Source organism: Meleagris gallopavo, chromosome 1 (genome assembly GCF_000146605.3).
Source record: "Meleagris gallopavo isolate NT-WF06-2002-E0010 breed Aviagen turkey brand Nicholas breeding stock chromosome 1, Turkey_5.1, whole genome shotgun sequence".
NCBI classification, from domain to species: Eukaryota; Metazoa; Chordata; class Aves; order Galliformes; family Phasianidae; genus Meleagris; species Meleagris gallopavo.
Genome location: NC_015011.2, coordinates 76,064,628 through 76,085,004, shown reverse-complemented (window position 1 = coordinate 76,085,004; position 20,377 = coordinate 76,064,628). Strand labels below are relative to the sequence as shown.

At 40.3% G+C, this 20,377-nt stretch overlaps 1 protein-coding gene across 1 annotated transcript; it reads right to left on the bottom strand.

Annotated features, from left to right (window-relative positions):
• Positions 1-4,778: 4,778 nt before the first annotated feature.
• Positions 4,779-18,478, bottom strand: LOC100545558 (extracellular calcium-sensing receptor). Its single transcript, XM_031555814.1, has 3 exons — positions 18,015-18,478; positions 9,001-9,307; positions 4,779-5,708 (listed from the first exon to the last, which is right to left on the bottom strand). Exons 1-3 carry the CDS (start codon positions 18,197-18,199, stop codon positions 4,794-4,796), a joined length of 1,407 nt encoding a protein of 468 aa, XP_031411674.1. The 5' UTR covers positions 18,200-18,478; the 3' UTR covers positions 4,779-4,793.
• Positions 18,479-20,377: the final 1,899 nt, after the last annotated feature.

The window sequence follows — 20,377 nt, the reverse complement described above, 5'->3', positions numbered from 1 at the left end:
TTTTGACATTCTGAAGAGTCTGAGCCTTTACATCAAAACAAGAAGTTGTGTATCTGTTGCTTGTAACTCTTTTGCCGTTTTACTAGCAAGTCTGCCAGGGTTGATAGTTTCCATTTGCATTTTCTACTGATGATGTTAGTCCTGACTCACTCTTTATTAAAGTTTATTATAGGTCTCATTTCAGCATCTGAGAATTTAAGTAATACTCCAATTATTGTCTGCCTTGTTGCAGAGACCACAAATGATTTTCTCAGCTGGTGGTAAGTTGTTTTCTGCAAACTGATGAATAGGAAATCATATATTTTTGCCCTTGTAAGAAAACAGCTCTTTGCTGTACTAACCTGTACATTTCTCTGTGTGGCTCAGATCATCTCCCTCTTAGTTTGGTCTCCTACAACAAAGTCACACTGTTCATAACACCTGTATCTTCAGTTCATTTTCAATACACATTATAAAAGCTTTTCCAATTGCCTGATATTCAGCAGCTGCCTCTGTTTTCATAGAAAGTCTTCCAAATGACCAGTTTTCACACCAGCTTCAGTTAGATACCTGTTCTGATATTGTTTCACTCTCTATCTCACTAAGCAGTTGTTTTTAATACATTATTTTAATCATGCAGACAGGTCTATATAGTTCAACAGACACAAAATTGATTAGATAAGCCTTTGGGCTCAAAAGTCTGTGCAGATTTATGTTATCTCAGGAAACACTCACTTCTTTAAAGCCTTGCAGAATCAATTGACAGCCAGACAAATATACCTACATGCAAAGTTGGAGAAGGCAGCAATCCATTTTTATCTCTTCAAAATGGGTATCAACAGCACAGAGGAAGGAACTGCTGGCTGGGATGTGCACATCCCTGTAATAAAAGACTTTAGCTGTTGCTAAGTTAAGCCAATTTATATTGGATTTTTTTTCTTATGTGGAAAAGCATATGGCAATTTTTCACCAAGTCTGAGGACAATTGGATTTCTAGGTGTAGAATAATTTACATAAGTGCATCCTTAATCATTTGGACAGCATATTTTTCAGTGCAGGATGCTTTGCCTTGGTGACTAGAAGAGTCATCTCATTTTTCACCCATGAACTTGCCAAAGTTCAGAGCTTCCAGTGTAACCACAACTTGAAAACCCCCTGAGGGTCCATCTGAGGACTCCGTGACCCTGTGACTGCGCATTGTTTGCCTTCTCAAGAACCTGTCTTTCCCACTTAATTGCAGTGTTATTACTGTGAAGCAGGAGGGAGGCCCATCAGCTATTTGTTCAAAGATGTAGGCTTCTCTATCAAAGAAGATGTTAAGAGAAATAGTACTGTAGTAGTAGACTGCTTGAGCTGTTACAGAGATGGAACAAAAAGGTAGGGAAGAAAAGGCTTTGGTGCAGGAGGCTTGAGCCCATGTCCCCAGCCCTTGCCATACTATTCCACTCCTCTTTTGTCGCTTATGGAAGAGTCTCATTTTGGAGGAAGACAAATCTCTGAACCACAGGAACAAACAGAACTAGCTCTACTCAACAGACTCTCCAAAAAAAAAATTCACAGCTCACCAGTGAATGAGAACCCAGACCTACTACTCAGAGGTAGAGCAGTCCTTATATGAGGCTTATTTCTGTTGTTTTAAGTGTAATAATGCACTCTAATACTCAGTGTTTTGTGCAAAATTTTGCCTTTTCTAAAGTGACAGAAATTGCTTAGGCATTTTGTTCTCGATTGCCCTGCACCAGTTTGTTATGAAACAAAATGCTGTAAAAATATGGAATTAAGTTCATCTTGTTGAATATCATTCAACAGCAAACAGAACACATAGAGAATACAAGCTGTTCTTTACTTATATCTTGCACAGTTCAGTGTGCACATTCTGTCTTGCACTAGGGTGGATTCTTAAAATGTTACAGATGCAGGCATATACACTGCTCAGAATAACAGTATCTTAGACATAGTAGTGAAGTCTACGGTTTTATACAGAGTATATAAGTGCCAGTTTTCCCATTTTCACGACAGGACTCATAACTCATAACCCAGCTGGCATTACTGTGCTTTTATTGCTACATACACTGCAGATGAGACTGAGGTAAACATCTTGCTAATGCACACAGGCTATTCTGTCTTGTATACACAGACACCAAGAACACTCACACACATGACATTTCAGCTTGGAAGACATAAAACCCCACAATCCCTGTGGTGAAACATATATAGAGCTTTCTGAAACTGTAGATGATGAATCTATAACAGGAGAACTGCACCCAGTCTAGCCAGCTGACAGAAACTGTGCTAGGCTTCATGTTATCCAGTTCAAGGAATAGATCACTGAGGTAACAAACATTATTTCTATATAAAAACCTACACAAACACCCTCTATCAAGTATATAAAACAGTTCCTCTAAAAGGTTTGCATCTGAGTACAAAATGTTAGCAGTTATCAGGATAAATAATAAATCCTATGAGTTAATGGGATAACACTACTGAAAATAAACAAATTTGAACACTACACAATTAAATTGCGGAACACACTATTCATCCTTGCCAGCCACTGATTCACTAGCAAATACAACCATGGGAAGGAGTTAAGAGGCTAATGGAGCCATGAGTTCACAGGGATCACCTTATCTGCCACACGCACCACCTGGTCGTGGATTTCATATGCTGCTGCCTCTAGTCTCTGGTATAGAGGCTTCCCAACACTTTCCTCACTCCCTCAGATTGCTTTCTGTTCAGAGACTCTTGAAGTGATTGTGAGGAAAGGGATCAGCAGGTACTGAAAACCTGCAGAACTGCTGTGAATTAGGTTAATTTCTGCAGCAAGGTTTTCTTCAGTCTTACACAACAGTTGTTAAGAATTGCTCCCCACAGATGCTGGAGGATGCACGTCCAGGAGGTGAACTCATTACCCTCCCACGACTGAGGAAAGCTTCCCAAGGGTAATGAGTTGCAATAGCTGATGTGAAGTAGGTGTGCATACAGACTTGGCATTTACCTGCTATTCTTGTGTTTGATGTGGAAATGAAATGAAAAAATGCACAATTATCAAACATGCTTGATAGTCAACACCACATAATGGTGGATATTTTAAATACCCTGCTCCTTTTATAGGACCTGCTGTTCCTACCCAGTCCTGTTCTCTTGGTGCTGATCCCTCCTTTGAGGCAGGAAGCTTGGATCACACTGTTTACATTTTCATATAGCCATCTGTCAGCACCAGACAAGAAAAAGAAAATAAAAACAAAAAACCAACCAACCAAAAAACAAACAAACAAAAAATAAACAAAAGAAAAAAAAACAAATGTAAACTAAAGTTTTCTTCCCCATTTTGTAACCCTCAACAAACACGTTACTTTGGTATGGTGTGCACATCCCGCTATTTTTACTTTCCAGAATGACAAGGCATGAGAGAATGAATATTCATTCTGGAACATTTTTCTGATACAAGTGAAAGCCCAATCTGTCTATGACTTGCTCAGTTTTTTACTGGTGTGCTGCTGAAAAGCAGAACAACATTAAAAGACAGAAACATCTGAGCCAGCAATTGCAGAATTACCCTACACCAGGATCAAATCTGGCACTCATCAACTCCAAATAGTGTGGCTTTGGCAAATCTGAACTGGATACCTAGAGATAAAGAGTGCAGATTTCAAGACAAAACTTTTACTTTGATTTGACTCATGTTTATATATTGACTGACACTAGATGGAAACTAAACTGCAGTTTATACATCTGCAAATTCTGAGCCAAAGTCTGTGGCATGGGTAGCTTCTATTTTGCTTAGATTATTCCAAACAGCGGGAATTACATATGCAAACAGGGATGTGGTACTCTGTATTCACCAGTATTCTTGTGATTTCAGATTTGTTTGGATCCAAGTTTTATGTGATGACTGGAACAGGGCAAATAAATTTGCTGCATTTTTGTCATGTCCTCATTTGTTAGCCTTCATAGAATCACAGAATCATAGAATCACAAGGTTAGAAAGGACCTACAAGATCATTTAGTCTATCTGCCCTCCCATTACCCTTGCTACCTTAAACCTAATTATGTGATTTGAGAATGCAATGCATATTAAAAACTCATACCGAATTTAACATTGGATAGCACAATCATACACATCATAGGGTGTAGATTATTCATAAAGGATCAGAAGACAGAATGCCAGAGTATCATATGCGCCACAGAGCAGAACAGATCGACTGAATTACTGAATGCGTTGTTAGTATCATACTGTTAGTTCACAAGTACAGATGCCAAATCATAGCAGCTCTGTTATTTGCCCAATAACCACTCATTATTTTCCTTAATTATTCAGCCTGCATTAGTTCGATCCTATAAAGCTGAAAACTTGTGGAAAAAAAATATAGCCTGTATGGAAAATTGCTGTGGGATTGCAAAACCTGTAGAACTTGCCAAAGAAATGAACTCTACAAACTGTTTTCCTTGTTTATGTGTTCTCTGCAGGCCCACTTGTTTATGTATGGGCTCAATATATGATCAAGTTACCTTGCGTCAGCCTGGCCATGGTAATTGTCTGTGTGTGTGCACTTTTGGCCTGTAGCAAATATAAGAAAAATTAGCTTAATTTAAACCCCTTCTACTGCAGGCAAACCTAACACAAATTACATTTAGAGCAGGGTGGAAGCAAGCACCTAACTTTCCACTAGCTATATGCAAAATGTCAGGAGCCTGTTTGTATATCTAAGATCCAGGACAGTGAATGCAATTCCTCCCCAATTAGCCTGGAGGTGCTACAGGATAGCTTTCTTTTTTTTCTCCTTTTTTTTTTCTTTTTCCTATGAACATATTGCTTAGGCACACTTTAATACTGATAGAGGACTTACCTGCCATGCCTCAACCTTCTTAATGTCTGCACAGGATCCGTTAGTGAAGAGTCCTTTGCCAGGAGTGCAAGTATATATATCCTGCAAAGCGTGAGCAATAGAATATACCGCCAAATATACATTATAGGATATTCGCAAATGCGTGAAGTCCATGTACGGTGTCTCCACACTGGTGATGTTCTCATCACCTGTGCATGGAGGTCGGAAGGCAGCTGTACCATTTCCAGCTCCCAAGCCCTCTTCATGGGCCTTGTGGAAGGAAGCGGAAGCTGGAGAATTTTTGGACTCACTGGGGAGATAGCAGTTAAACGTCTCTTCCCAAAACTCCTTGACAAAACCATTGTTGGCAGACTTCTTGGGATGCACCTTCTGCAGGAACTCACGAAAGCCTGGGATCTGGCCTGCCTTCAGTGCAAAGCCAATGGTGCTGCCGATGACACGGAAGAACTCTGGCATGGCTATCAGGGATGAACTGGCCCAGGCTTCACTTGCCAGCCAGATCTTGCCAGTGATGTTTCGCCTGACAATCTCCTTAATGAGGGGTTCCAGGTCTGGTCCACTGGAGAAAACCACAATCACTCGTGCTGTGGAGTTCTGGATAACCTCCACCACCTGCTGAATCTCTTCTTCATCCGAGTACTGGGAGATGAGCTCACTAAAATCAATGCAGATGTCTCTCTCCTCCGCTTCTTCCCGAAACTTTTCAATCCCTGGTCGGCCGTAGTCATCATCAGCTGCAATCGTTCCCACCCAGTTCCAGCGGAAGTACTCAATGATGTCTGCCATCGCAGTGGCCTGATGCTCGTCATTGGGGATTGTGCGGAGGAAGGACTTGAACTGGTTCTTGTTGCTCAACAGACGGCTGGATGAAGCATAGCTGACCTGTGAAAGCACAGAGAACAAGAAAACAGACCATGAAGTAAACACCCTGGGCATAAAATGTGTACATTTACCTAGTATCACTGCCAACCTATGTAACCTTGGATGAGAAGAAGGGAAAGCTGGCACTGCACTGTCAGTCATGTCCTCTTAGCCTGTGGTTGTACATGTGGGTGTCCTGAAGACACCATACCGGAGCAGCTGCTCAGACCTGAGGGGCTGGAACAAGTGCCTGCCCTCACAAGACCAAGGACCAGGGATAGAGACACTGAAACTAGCCTGGGGGAATGGCAAACAGGTGAGCTATGAGTGGCACTTCTGTTTCCATCCTTAAACAGGCTCCACCAGGAACCTGAGCCTGTTTCATAAAACCTTGCCAGCTGAAGTAAGAGAAACATGATGTGCATCACTGGCTGTCAATACCATGATTCCTGATTGATGACCAGAATCTGTAAAGAAGCCAGTAGAATTTCACACTCCAAGAGCCACTGTATTTTAACATAAAATGGGATTTCATTTTTCTTTTCTAAAGCTATCAAGAAATGTTTTCTTTTTCCTAATCAGAACAAGTGCCATATGCTCTTAAGATATAGTTTGGGTTTTCTGTAGGTAGGGAAACAATAAAACCTCAAAGAGAATAATTTAAAGATCTGAAGAATTTTTAAATCTCACTTATCTTTCCATTTCGACATTGGTATTTGAACTCTTTAGGACTGCCTTTCACTTTGAAAAATCTTCTATAAACAGTTCATTTTGTACAAAGTGGAAATTTATATAAAACCTTATCTCTTCTTTAAACTCTGGCATTTAGTGTTTCTGCAAGAAAGAAAAGAACGAGATTTGCCAGTGCAGTTTCAAGGGCCACAGGAACAAATCATCCTTTTACAGAGCCACACTTTCCCCTGGTCATGCTCCTGCCCTTAATTACTCTCCCACAGCCTTCAACCAGGAAATATAAGCAAGAAACATACTCCTGCAGATGCTGTAAGAGACCCGACAGCTGAATTTGCTCTCTGTGTATTTTAGTGTACAAGAGCCAGACCTGGACGCATCAAAGGAGGTGACCTCAGATGAAGTTACAGTGGCTTCCCCAAACTTTCCAGCACCCATTTGTTTGGGAGCTTCCAGTTTAAGCTTGTCCTGGTATTCACTCTAAACATGGAAAAGCCTATTTTTAATGAGTTCCCTTATTCCTAACTACTAGCAATTTTTCAGTGTACACCAAAGTAAGATACTAAGAAGCAGAACAGAATCCATTTCAGTTTCTATGTCAGCAAAATGAGTAATAAGCCTTACATTAATTGCAAAATATACTTCCAACTTATACTGAAATGTAGGGTCTATAAAGAAGGATTTGCCAATGGCCTTGCTAAAAATGGCAGCGATAATGCATATTCTAATGCTGACCAACAGCTCCCAGTTTAAAAGCCTACTTTTAGCTGTCAAACTTCAGCCACCTGGTCGAAATTTCATTCCATGCAGAGAACTGAACCTCCTGACCTCTATCTCTATATTTCTGTAACCACTAGATAAGGCCACTTTCCTGTAGCACAAACATCATTCCCTGTTCAGAGGAAAGTTCTGAAAACTACAAACTTCTATGCTCTGTCCAGCCCACCAATTTTTCTCAGCAGCCCTTGCTCACATGGTAATGGGATGTATAAATTAACAGTATGCTTTAAATTGTCATCACAGGGTGTATTACACACCACCTTACAGTGCTTCTCTGAGCAATATCCAGACAGCAGTTGTTAGGCATAGCTTAAACCATTCTTGTCCTGCTCAGAGAGCCAACCTCCATTTCTTAATATTTCTGCAAGGGAATGAAACCAATAACATTAAACAGACAAGATGTGCTACTGTTCACCAGGCAAGCAAGAATCCTTCTTTCTTTGTTTGTGCCAGAGGTGGGAATTGGAGCCCTGTCTGAAATGAAGAGCTATCCTCTCGGGACAGACTTGAGAGCACAATGTGACACAATCCTGTCACAAGGCCTCCTCTAATTTCTGGCACCTGTGCTCATTTCAGAAGGGGAACTAGAAATGTTAGACTACACAAGGCAACACCTAAACTGATGAAAGTGAGTACTCTACATAAAACGCACTCAGTGCAAAAATTTTAAAGCAGCAGATGCAACATTAGGCTATAATATGATTGCCTCATATTCTGCTTAGGGTCTGGGCAGAGTAACACCTTTGCTAAATAAAAGCATAGGGCTACGGATGCTCTTCCCAATCCCAGTAAAGTCAACAGAGTGAGAAGAATGCTTTGGCACAGGAGCTGGCATAACTACACCACCACACAGATAACCCAGGAACAAGGTGGGACATATCTACAAACTCTCACAAACCTCATTTTGGAGGTCAAAAGAAAAGTGGGTCAGCCCTGAAGAACACTTTAAAGCACCTTATCAGCAGAGGCAACTGCTTTACAGGTCACCTACTTGAGTAATCAGAGATACTCAAGGACGTAGGAATGGCTGGCAAGGAATGAAGTCTGTTCTATGGGAGGTGGGCTTGACTGAAAAGCCACCACAGTGCAGTAATGTCACAACTAAGCTTTTGCAGCTGGCAGCTGCCAATGACTTGTCTAAATTAGCAGTGTTTGCAGACTGAGCCTCTTAGCCTCTATCTTTCTCTGAATCTAAACCTCTACCTGCCTCCTAGGATAGGTTGTTGTTGGCTGGATGCTGTCACAGGCCAATTGGTAATCTTTGTGTTAGGGGATTACAGATTTCTAGGAAGTCATATTTCTGCCATAAGAAAAAACACACATTTTATATCCTCTTTCTCTTTGAGGATCTATGTGTAGTGGCAAAGATTAAACAAGCCATGGAGGCTAGACTCCCCTTGAGCCCTTCTGGTGCACAGCAGAGAGCAGAATGGAGAACCCAGCACAGCCACTGCACATACCTGTACTGGCCCAAATGCATATCGGACAAGTGTGAGACTGAAGACTTGCATCTTTTACTAATAAAAAAATTCATTTTAAATTGATACAGTAAGTTTGGAGGGAAATAGACTGTTTTCTATCACATAAGCCACTGTCCCCTTCAGAAAGCCAGTGATTCTCACAGTTGTCTTACCATTTAGCCCTCAATGTATTCAGTTATTGTATACAGTTAGGGTCTCTGCATTTCCAAACCTTCTTTTGTTTGAAACAGAGTAAGAGCACGTAAGAAGCAGTGCAGGTCTCCATCATAGTTCCATAATGTAACCCTTTCCAAACGCCAATATCCCAGAGCAGAGAAGAAGGGGATACTTCTGTAACCCAAGCAAGACAAGTGAAGGCATACCTGAGGTATGTAAAAGAGTCCCAGCAGATTGGCCACAGCGGTGGAAACCCCAGAGCCGGTTGCCCCCACGACTGCAATGGTGGAAGGGATATGTTCTGAGCAGTTGCAGAATTCATCCAGGTTCAAGGAGTCTATCTTGTTCTGGGCCACAAAACTCAGAGTGGCCTCAAGGGCTTTAGAGACTGTATTGCAAGTGTCAAATATCCTGTATCCCAAGGTCATATTGGGAAGGAGATTTGGGCTATTATTTATTTCTTCTATGGCAAAGATCATAGCCTGGAGCCAGCGGAAGCCTCGGAAATTATACCTAGGTGAGTGAAACAAATAAAAATAAAATGGAGTGAGAAGGAGGGAAACAAAGGTGAGGAGACCAAGGCTGAGACAAAGTGAATGAAGGATTCGGGATGGAAAGACAAAAGCAGCTTATGCTATCTACCTCAGTCTTGCATCCTTCTGAATCTACAAACTTTTGCTTTTATCTTCAGTGGTTACAAAAAAAGTATGCACATGCTAGAGGGCTTTGTTCTGCTTTTCAACTCATGTTGTGGTTTGGTCTGGCAGCAGCTCAGCACCACACAGCCTTTTGCTTGCAGTGAGATGGGGGATAGAATCGGAAAGAAAGAAGTAGAACTTGTAGGATGAGATAAAAACTGTTTACTAAGGCAGAAAAGAAAGACAGAAATAACATTAATGATAATTTTATATAAATATATATATATTTACAAAAGAAGTGATGCATGACACAATTGGCGACCACTTGCTGACTGATGTCCAGACCACTTCCAAGCAGTGGCTGCTCCTAGTCCCCAATCAATTTCCCTCAGTTTTCAAGTTTTTACATGATGTCATATGGTATGGAATATCCTGTTGGCCATTTGGTGTCAACTGTCCTGGTTCTGTTCCCTCCCAGCTCCTTATGCCCCCAGCATAATCCCATGGTTCTTCACCATGGAATACTAAATCTGGGTCTCCTAATTCCTGAGCAAATGCTCTAACATAAAGCTTTCCTATCAAATTGCCTGCCAGGCTCCTCTGACATGTTTCTGAATGCAGATGGCAGTGTCTGCTAAGCATGAACACGATGCCGCCAGGAACTTGGAGTCGAGGATGCCTTATGTGCCAGCTCCTGATGGCTTTAGGCAGGCACTGTGAGATGAGACAGAGCAATGGCATGCTGCTGGATGCCTGGTAGCTCTACTCAGGAAAATTTGTTCATCTGTAACAGTGTGTCTCATATCACACGCTTTACTACGAGGGAACACTGTTAACCTGTTTATACCTGAGAATTGAGACATGCTACGAACATAAATTCTAACATCTTAACCTGCTTGTTATGTATTTCATTGTTTTCACTGCAGGAATAATACTTTACTTTATTATGATTTTCTCATATGCCTGCTTTAGCCACAAGATAAGATGTCACCACCACAGCTAGCCTGTGAAATTGAAATGCTGTTTTTTGAAACATTTTCTGTTCCCTAAAGTGGAGAAACTGTCTTTTTTGACTGTCTCTGAGCCATGCATGGAGAAAAGCAAGGGCAAGGGTGTGGAGGCAAGAGTGTGTGCCAGGACCTGGGTTATCTGCAGAGCATCACATGAGACAGAAACTGATGCTGAGTAACTACTAGCCCTAAACAGAGAGAAGCTTCTTCAAGGAAAGCAGCAGGAAAAAAAAGTAGCTTTAACATGTGTTCTTCTCAAATTTTACTAACCAAAAAAAGCAACTAGTTGTGTGTCTTTGAAGCTGCTATGTTTTCAGACAACTCATCTCATTTGGCTAAATTGACATAAAAGGGCACCTGCCCTTTCTTGTAATGTACTACAGGTCAGATTAGCAGCTATTTTATGGTTGGGTTTTGAGTTGTGATTGGAAACAGGTTCAAGCTGTTCTGCTTGAGATTCACTGGAAGAACTGATGGGACCCAGAACTGGCAGAGCCTGGGGAAACAGCCACAGAATTGATTCTATATAAAATGGTAGATTTTAGGATTCAGATAAGTGCTATTTCAAAATGCTTTGAGATATCCATACCAAAGCGAAGGTTTCAAAAGATGAGCTCCATGAAATTATGGCCTTTCGATCTCCAAGATACATGACCTGAACACTTTTTAATTACTGGATAAAATGAGTAGATTGCAAAATGTGTTTCCTACACCTGGTTTCTTCAAAACTGAATTAATGTAGCCACATTACTTCCATTAGATGAGTTCTGTCTGATTCATCAGACAGATTAGAATCAGAAATTCTAAATATATCACATTTAAGGTTTATTTTTAGGTCATTTATCTAACTTCATTTCACCAGAGATCTTTGGCTAACTTCCAAAAAAAGTTCTGCTCTGAGGCTGTACCTCCAAGAACAGATAGCATGGTTTCAGTACGAATACCTTGAGCAATATCAAGTCAGAAAGGCTGAGATAAATAAAAACTCTTATTTATAATTTATGACCAAAGAGATATCTGGCTTTTTTAAGACCACCACTGGAGAATGGACACCTTTCAGAACAGGAATGTTCTAAAAGAACACTTAGAAGTAATTTGGTCATTTGGATTATTATTTTTTTTCCTCCATTTCCAAACCACTAGGGAGTGAAAGGCAATGGGAGAGATCTGAAATAAAAGGGCAAGTCTCATAGTGAATGAGGCAGTGAATGCTCTGTACACGAAAAAACATGACAGGCACCCCAACCTGCCTCACATGGACAGTAATGTACTCTGGGAAGATCAGAATGGCAGCAAAGAGGAGCTTCATGGCATTTCCTTTTAAAAGGCTTTTTTTTTTTTTCACGGATATTTTTAATAAAATGAAAATAGAATTTGAAGTGAGGAACTGGGCGGGCTGCTCCAAAAATAATGCCTCAAATTTTATTAGGTTGGCCCACAATGTCAGAGGCGGATTTTGGTGATATGACAGTAGAAGATGAACCTTCTCAACAATATTCTGTTACATGTTGTTGCCGTGTGACAGATGGCAGCATAGGGGCAGTCTGACAAATGGTATCTTACACAGAAATGCAGATGAAGCAAAGGTGTATCAATGAATTCCTCTGCGTGGAAGAAGTGGCACCCTTGACATTCATCAACCCTTGCTGGACATTTATGGAAACCAAACAGTGGATGTGAATGTAGTGAGCCGGTGGTTGCCGTTTAGCAGTGAAGACAGTGGGTCACCTCTACTGGTGTAGATTTTTATGAGGGCGTCATGTAGGCTCTTGTCCATCACCGGCAAAAATGCGTAGCTAAAGGTGGTGACTAAGCTGAAAAATAGCATTTTGTAGCTGAGAATTTGCTCTATCAAATAGTGTTATTGTGTTCTTTGTATATGCTGTAGTTTTCACAGAAATAAATGGGAAGCATTACTTTCAGACTGACCTACATATATTCATGCTCCCAGTGTAAATCAGGAAAAAACAAAAAGCATTTTATGTACTTAAAGAGAAGACTGCTGAAAAGTTGGGAAGTACAATTGTGAGAATTTTCACACATTCCTGTACTTATAAACTTAAATTTAAGAAAATTCATTTAAATTACTGATGTGGGGTATGACACAGAAGTTCAATTCAGTATTCTGCCCATTTGACAGCAAGACTTGGTTTAAATTATTAAAATGCAGGAATATTTCTGGTGGAATCTTCAAAAGCAGTAAGAACTGGACTACCTTCCACTTGATTTCAAAGAATGCATTTGTTATTTAATTCTAGAGGTACAGAGTGAGTAAATTTTAGATTTCAGATGAGTGTCATTTTAAAATGTTTTGAGGTATATTTTTATTATCAAGGTGAAGATTTCTATAGATAAGCTTCATGAAATGGTAAGCTTGCACTTTCTGAAGTATATGAACTGAGATCTATCAGTTCCTGCTTTTATTTTCCTTTCTGACAGAATGTTCCTGATGAACATTTATAGCATTAGGTCTGCACTGTAGCTACCTGAGGTGGGATTGGCATCCTTTTGCAGGGGATTGTTGGGCTGGGAGTGTTGTCTGTGAGCTGAATTCAGAATGTTCTTGAAGTGCTTTAATAATTTACTTCAAAGTAGTACGGACAGCAGACCTGCAATTCTCTCTTGTTGCACTTCTGCTGATAACAATAAAGAAGATGGAGATAGGATGGAGACAAAACAAACCTCTCTGTCCTCTCTAATACTTGGTATACCTTCAGACAAGGTCTGGTTTTGTTGACTGATAGTGTTACATCAGTACTACACCAGAGCCAACATTGATACAGTCAGATGAATGCAGTGCCACTAAACTGGTCTAACAGAAGCAAGATTTCATGATTCCTTCCATTTCTGTGAACGGAGATTGTGCAGATGAATTCTTTCCCGTTGCACCTTAAGACTCCAAGCAATGGTGTTAGATAAGTTCCTTCTGGCTTCGTGTGTACATGAGTGATAGGTAAAAGCAGCTTTGAACCTTGCAGCAGGTTACCGAGATCCAGCTGACCTCCTGTGCTGTACTGCTGGTGTTAATAAAGTGACCAGTCACTGCCATGGTCTTTCAGCCACTCAGAAATTTGATTGGTAATGTACATGAAGAAATTGCAACATACAAAGGATTTACTAACAGAATCAGACTTCAAGTTGTTCCCTAAATTTCCCCATTTATAAGATGCAGCCAAAGCCACCAAATGCACAGGGACTGTCATAAAAAACAAAGGATGATGAACCCTAACGATGGCACAAAATCCTGAAGAGAAAACTGAGATATCATTTGTTTGTTTATCTGGTTTGCTTAGAATAGCTCTTATTTTCTGGATCCAGTGGAGAAATGGAGATCTGTTAGTGCCAGCGAAGGAGAGGAGGCCATGAATTCACAGCTTCGTGTGAATTCATGAGCTTCAATTATCAACATCTGCAAGGCATGAAACCAAAACCAAAAGAATATGAAGAAGAGAAAAAGCAACACTAAAACCCTAAATAGCTTCCACTTACTCTCCCATATTTGACACGTACTTTATTCAAGAATGGTGGCAAAGACTGCACATGCCTCTCAGCAAATACCAGTACTTCCCTTCCTGTAGTGGTTGAACACATACTGATTTTTTTTTCTTCTCTAGATTTCCAATATATTAATTACATATTATTACTGCTACTACCACTGCTATTACTAAAATATGCAAGGGGAGATCTTCAGTTGTTGGCCAGACTCCTTTAGTCAGGACGTAAACAGAGCTGCTTATCACCCTTAAAAGTTAGGACTTTGGTTGTGGGAATTGTGCAGGCCAAAGAAAAAATTAAAAATGGTGGAAGAGAAAGAGAAAAAGGAAATAATTTTGTGTTGGTAGAGAAGAATTGGACAGCAGGATAAGTATACAGTTCTCCAGTAGGATTAGCAAACATATCCACAAGGCAGACTAGATAGATACATCCATGTTGCAAACAGTTCAGTACGGGAAGAGGAATCCATGGGTATGGCCAATCTGCGCAATAATACTAACAATAGCACTACTAACAATAACACTGATGATAATACCACCACAACTGCTTATCTAACCAAAATCAAGAAAGGAAAGAGGAATCAGGTTATGAACAGGCCTCTGTGGGCACTTATAGGGAATGGGGGTCATGGATTGCTTGTGCTGCACTCAGCCTTCGTCTCCACTGTGCACATCAGATACATATCAGCAAATGTTGTAAGGAATGTTGCTGTGACAGCACCTAAGGTACACAAAGGCAGAAAGTATATTTGTATCAAATGCGGGATACTTGGTTGCTTAAACAATAATGCATGTATGTAATTCTGAAGCACAGGAAACAGAATGCACTCTCTCCTATCTGACATTTGGTGTTGCAAAATCATGAGTAAGTTTTCACTTTGGACTCTAGAAGTGCGAAGGTGCATTTTCAGTAGAATCAGCACAAAAATAACTGTGAACAGATAATTATCATTCCTTTTCCTTTCATTGCTGAGTAATGGAAATGTTTTTTCAAATAATCATGTGCAATGTACGCAGAGTAGGTTCATATGTTGAGCTAAGGAGATAACATGAATAGTGTGAAAACTGAGAATGGAAGGAGAACTGTCCTACCTATTTAGAGAGTTCATGTTTGGGAGTACAGGTATGGCACCAAACACAGCTACGTGTGGAAAAACATGCAAACAAAACAGATCAGGTTGAACAGTTCTCAAAAGAAAGGAAAACCACATTATCTTAAACTGTCTGATACTGAACTCCAGAAGACTTGGGCCAAACTGCCTTCAGGGTTTCAATGGGATCCTCAAACATTTTCTTGGTCTCAATGCAAGGAGATTATCACATGGTCTGATGATTTGTTGCTGTTCAAATCTGATCAGGGTCTAATTTGTTTGATGTTTGATGCATGACATATTTTCTTATGTAATAAAGAGATTAAAGCCCATCTAAAAAGGGATGAACATAAAATGGGTTAGGCTCAGCTTTGAAACAATACGGTGGAGCTGGAGAAAGTTCAGAAAAGTGCAAAAAGAGTAGTCAGAGGTATGGAAAAGTTTTCACACTTGCCAGGTATAGGCATGCTTATCTTCCTTTAGCTTATTTGCTGTCCTACAAAAGTTTTTAACACTGCAAGACTGGGGAGATTCTACGAGGGGAAGAACCTGGAGCCCATAGTATTTCTCCTAGAAAACATGAATTTGATTTTTCCAGATTAGCCAACTAACCAGAAATGAAGAAAATGAACTGTGGTATGAAAAACTCTAGGTTGTGACTAGGAGAATGTATTGGGTTCTCTGAATCTGCATGCAGAATCCTTCCCTAGACTACTACCTAATCACAGAATCATAGAATCATGGTTTGGGTTGAAAAGGACCTAAAAGGTCATCTAGTTCCAACCCCCTGCTGTGGGCAGAGTAGCCAGCCTCCAGATTAGACTGCCAATGGTCCCATCTAGACTGGCCTTGAGTACCTCCAGGAATGGGGCATCCACGAAATCAAGTGGGAATTATGGAGTCAAAAACCAAAAAGGATCCCCTTTTGGTCATGGTTCATCTCATGAAGTTTCTGTGCAAGTTCAGCCAGAGGAATCTACTGATTTATACACTGCTTGAAGTAAAAAATCCATTCAGAAAAAATATCTGCTCTCAATTTAACAGATACCAATAACAAGAAACTTACCACAGTACATAAACTGTCACATGGATTAATCATTCCATCATTAAAATCTGATGAGTACTCTCAAAAAGTCAACTTTTTAAATTAAATCTTTCCTTGAAAAGACATGCAATGAAAGAGCTTCTACCTATGTGACTAAATTATCACTTTGATCAAATTGCAGCTGCTACTACCTCTGCAGCTGGACTTTTTGCCTTCCATTAACTATTTTTTTTGGTGTGTGTGTGTTATGCTATCAACTGACAGTTTATCCTGTTCCTTTAAGGAGAGTGGAAAAATGGCATAAATGCCTATTCAGTCATCTCCTCACCTGCTAATTCTTGGTGTAGCAGCAAAAGGAATACAGATTTTACCCACATAAATTTCAAGTGGAGGTTGCCTCTGTCAGATCAAATGGCACATATAAGGTTTTCCCATTGTGTCCTTGTAACAGCTGGCCAAGGTTTTCAGAATATGCCTGCTGTTGGTAGTACTACCTAGCTAACATATCTTTTGGCAACCACACACTTGCAATACTTCTCGGGAAGGATTCTCCTGTGATGTATTCTAATGGCATTTCCATGTCAAGATAGTACTGACGCTGACCCAGTGCTGGCAGAAAATATTCAGGCTGCAAATACTGGCATGTCCTGCTTGCCAGATGGAGCAGGTAAAGAAGACAATGAGTTGAAATATTCCATCACTTTTCAGCATTCCAGTTTTAAAATGGTGAATTGGGTAAAAAAGAATACTGAAACAAGCTACTTTTCACTGCATGAAGAAGGCATTCTATATATATTTAGTTTATGACTTCTGTGTGCATGAATCCAAGAAGCCCAAAGAACCTCTATTTAATTACACTTCTTTCTATGCTCTCCCTGTGAGGGAATCTGGGAACGATCTCATAACACAGATGGATACATTCTGCTCAATATCAAAATAGTGGGTAGTGGGAAACTGCACTGGGGATCTGTAGTCATAGCAGAACTGCTGTCAGTAATTCTTCATTCCCATTGCAAAAGAACTGTACTAGGATGAGAAGCCCAAATAATTCCAGATATGCACTTCTTTGCATAAGATTACAGAAGGGGTCCAATAACACTGAAGTGTTTTCCCATGCAAGGGCATGGCAAAATTCAACATCAACTTTTTTTGTATTTTAATTGGAATCAGTTTCTGCCAGTTCCCAGTTGTGATGTGTAATACGTACAGGGTTGCAAAGTTAAAAAATCCTCATGTTTTTTCATAAAAATGAGCACACCTCAATAATAAGCGAAACAGTTTTTACAGGTATTTCTCCATCCAGAGTTAATTGCCAAAGATCTGGACAAAACCTGATATGAACTGTTTAAAGAGAAGGAGAAATCTTTGGGTGAGGAAAGACTAAGTAAGGAATAAGTAAGTCAAATCTGGGACTTTGCAAACAAAGGTCCTAATGGTACAGGTATATGTTCAATAGGAGTTTTTTCAAAAGCAGTAATCTATTCCACTCTCACTCATTCACTTGTTTGGGCTGAACAGTTTGTGAAGATGAGAGGTAGACTGTAAACAAGCTCCAAATTTGACTCCCGAGCTATTTTGCAAGGCATGGCTGTAATAAAATGAACTCAAAAGCACTAGATTTATTTTCTGTCCTTCTGCTAGGAAAACTCATTTTTGGATGCTCTTCAAACATCCACTGTGAATGGCCAAATAGATCAGTGCCTTTAAGTTTTGGCAGCTCTGTGTAATTGCCTTCTTTTGCTGTCCAAATACTACTTGTGATACTCTACTGCACTTCCAGTCTTTACACATTGCTTCTCCAGTTATTTATACCATATCGTCTCAATGCCTTATAGAGCAGCGCTCTCTGAGTATTGGATTGCATCTATACACACTCAGCTTATAGCTTGTCACTTGTAGCAGTTCCCACCAAAACTTTTTATCTTCTCTTTTTGTGGCTTACCTTATGCACTCCACTGATTCGGGTCTTGACTTTAGATCCTGGTCTTTAGCAGCCACTCCAAAATGGATGGGGAACAATCCTCCAAGAATAATGTCTCCCTTCTTCTGTGCCCGTTGGTTTGGCCCATAGGCAGCGGTGTTCCAGGTAAATAGCAAAAGAATCAAACAGTAGCTATATAAAGTCATTGTTCCTCCTTTCACCAAGGGGTTATAGGATGTAAAATTGGAAAAGACGATGTAAGAAAGCAGATATTGTAATGTCTAAGATTTTCCTTTCCTTAATACAGCCCAGAGAGCATTTGGGACACATGTCTGCAGAGAGATAAGCAACAAGGTGGAAGCCACAGTGCTGGTATTTGTCCCTCTGTTTTCTCCATTGTAAAACAACAATTCAGTATTCCTTGTTTCTTCATGACCAAAGCATTACAGAGAGCCCGTCTTCGAGAACTGAAAAATAAAGACACCAATAGTGATTCTATGTACACAGCAGAGCCCCACGCTCTCAGTGTAGTTCTGATTTGACAAACCAACATCTCATCATGCCCCCACAGGCTGTCTCCAGTCAACAACCAAGGACATATCCCAACTTTGAAAGAGTGTCAAGCATTCCAGTGATCACAGCCACACCTGCTCAAACAAGCAGCAGAGGTTCTTGCGGATGTCCTCACTCTCTAGCACACTTGTGGATTACGAAATCAGCCCATGATTCTGCATGACTGTGGTGTCTTGCTTGGAGACACTGCAAAACTTGTAATCAGACCCCAGTGAGCAGAACACACTGTGGGAGGGTCTTGGATGGGAAAACTGGAAATAAGGAAAAATCAAATGCAGTAAGAATCAAACCTCTTAAGTAAAGAGCTATGATAAGATTCTGGTACCCATTTCATCTTTTCCATTGGTCTGTCTTTACTTTCTGTTTTGAACTTATCCTTACTAAAAATGAAAAAAAGTCACGAGAAAACTTTTTTATCTAAAGTGAGAATGGCTTCCAGGGAAGTACCTGAAATCAAGATACTTCTCCATAATTAATTGTGAAGGCTTGAAAGGTTCAGTCATCATATCACTCCAGGCTTAGCTGTGGAGCTTTGAAGTCTGCATCCTTTTGGGATGACAGATATTGCATCCTCTCTGTGCTCAATACATTTTCTCTGCAGTACATCTACAGGCCTGCCAAATTAAGAGCTAACTTAATTATATGAAAATGGCTATGGTTACAAAGGAGGAGTGGGGCACAAAAATTCATAATAAATGTCTCTTCAACCTATTGAAGCCAAGCCAATTTTGAGACTAAAAGTCACGCAAATATTGCTAATTCTGATAGTTAATTTCTAGAGCAAGTTTTGAGTTTTCAAGTGCTGAGAATTTTTTATAAGAACAGCTCATACTGCATTGAATATATTTAGACAGATTTGACTTCTGCCTAGGTCAAAAGAAGAGCTACTGCAGGAAAATATTAAGATATTATTATGCACTCTGTATGACCACCAAGTGTGTGTGAGTATTTCATACAGTTTTGTTAAAATGAAGGTCCAGAAGCAGCAGTCAATGGGAAAAGAGAGACAAAACTTGCATAATTCTGCTGCTGCTGCGGTCAGCACACTTAGACAGCTGGATATATGTTGCACTTCCCTACTATGGGTCTGTTTTAAGCTATGCCTTCGTCCCAGAATATTTATTGGCAAGAACAATCAAATCTTTGGCTGAAGTTCAAAATATGTATAGGCAAACAGTTTTTTAACAGGAGATGTGGAGTCACATTAAAAGATGTTGTAGGAACCTAGCATTGCAGGCTTTGGTGGCTTTTGTTTGCTTGTGCGTGGGCATTTCAGCTCCATCCTCAAAATCTGAAACATGGACATGAAATGCCCAGCTGCTGCTGACACTGTCAGACAGAAAACACCTTGCAGCGTTCCTCTAGCAAGCAACCGGAGTTACCTCAGACTGCTGTAGTCAGGGTATAATATATCCTACTGTGTTGTTTTAACACTTTGACTTCTGGTGTCTTTTACTGAGAAACCTCTGGTATTGATGTGTGACCCTTTGACAACAGGATGACCAGAGGCAGGACTTGCAGGTGACAAATCAGAGCAGAGTCAGGGTGTGGAAAACTATTCCTGAGAATTTGGGTTCTCATTTTTCCCAATGAGTGGTGGTTCTTGCTTCTTCACTGCCCAATAGAAATGGGAAGGAAATACTTTTTCACTTTTCAACTAGAAAATGTCATCTTCCTCCCTTCACTTATGGATTCAAGCAATATGTCAAAAGTATGCCAGACATTTTATATGCTGATGTCCTCTCTGCCTGGCTGAGGCTAATGCTGCCAGTTCCTGCAGGACGCGTTACTGAAATGCAAACAATTGTTGA

Excerpts from the sequence above, each read along its gene's own strand:
- LOC100545558 (XM_031555814.1), bottom strand. The coding sequence starts at position 18,199 with ATGACTTTATATAGCTACTGTTTGATTCTTTTGCTATTTACCTGGAAC. Across the intron at positions 9,308-18,014 it reads GAATCAGTGGAGTGCATAAG|GTATAATTTCCGAGGCTTCC; the intron begins GTAAGCCACAAA and ends TCACTCACCTAG. Across the intron at positions 5,709-9,000 it reads GACTCTTTTACATACCTCAG|GTCAGCTATGCTTCATCCAG; the intron begins GTATGCCTTCAC and ends GTGCTTTCACAG.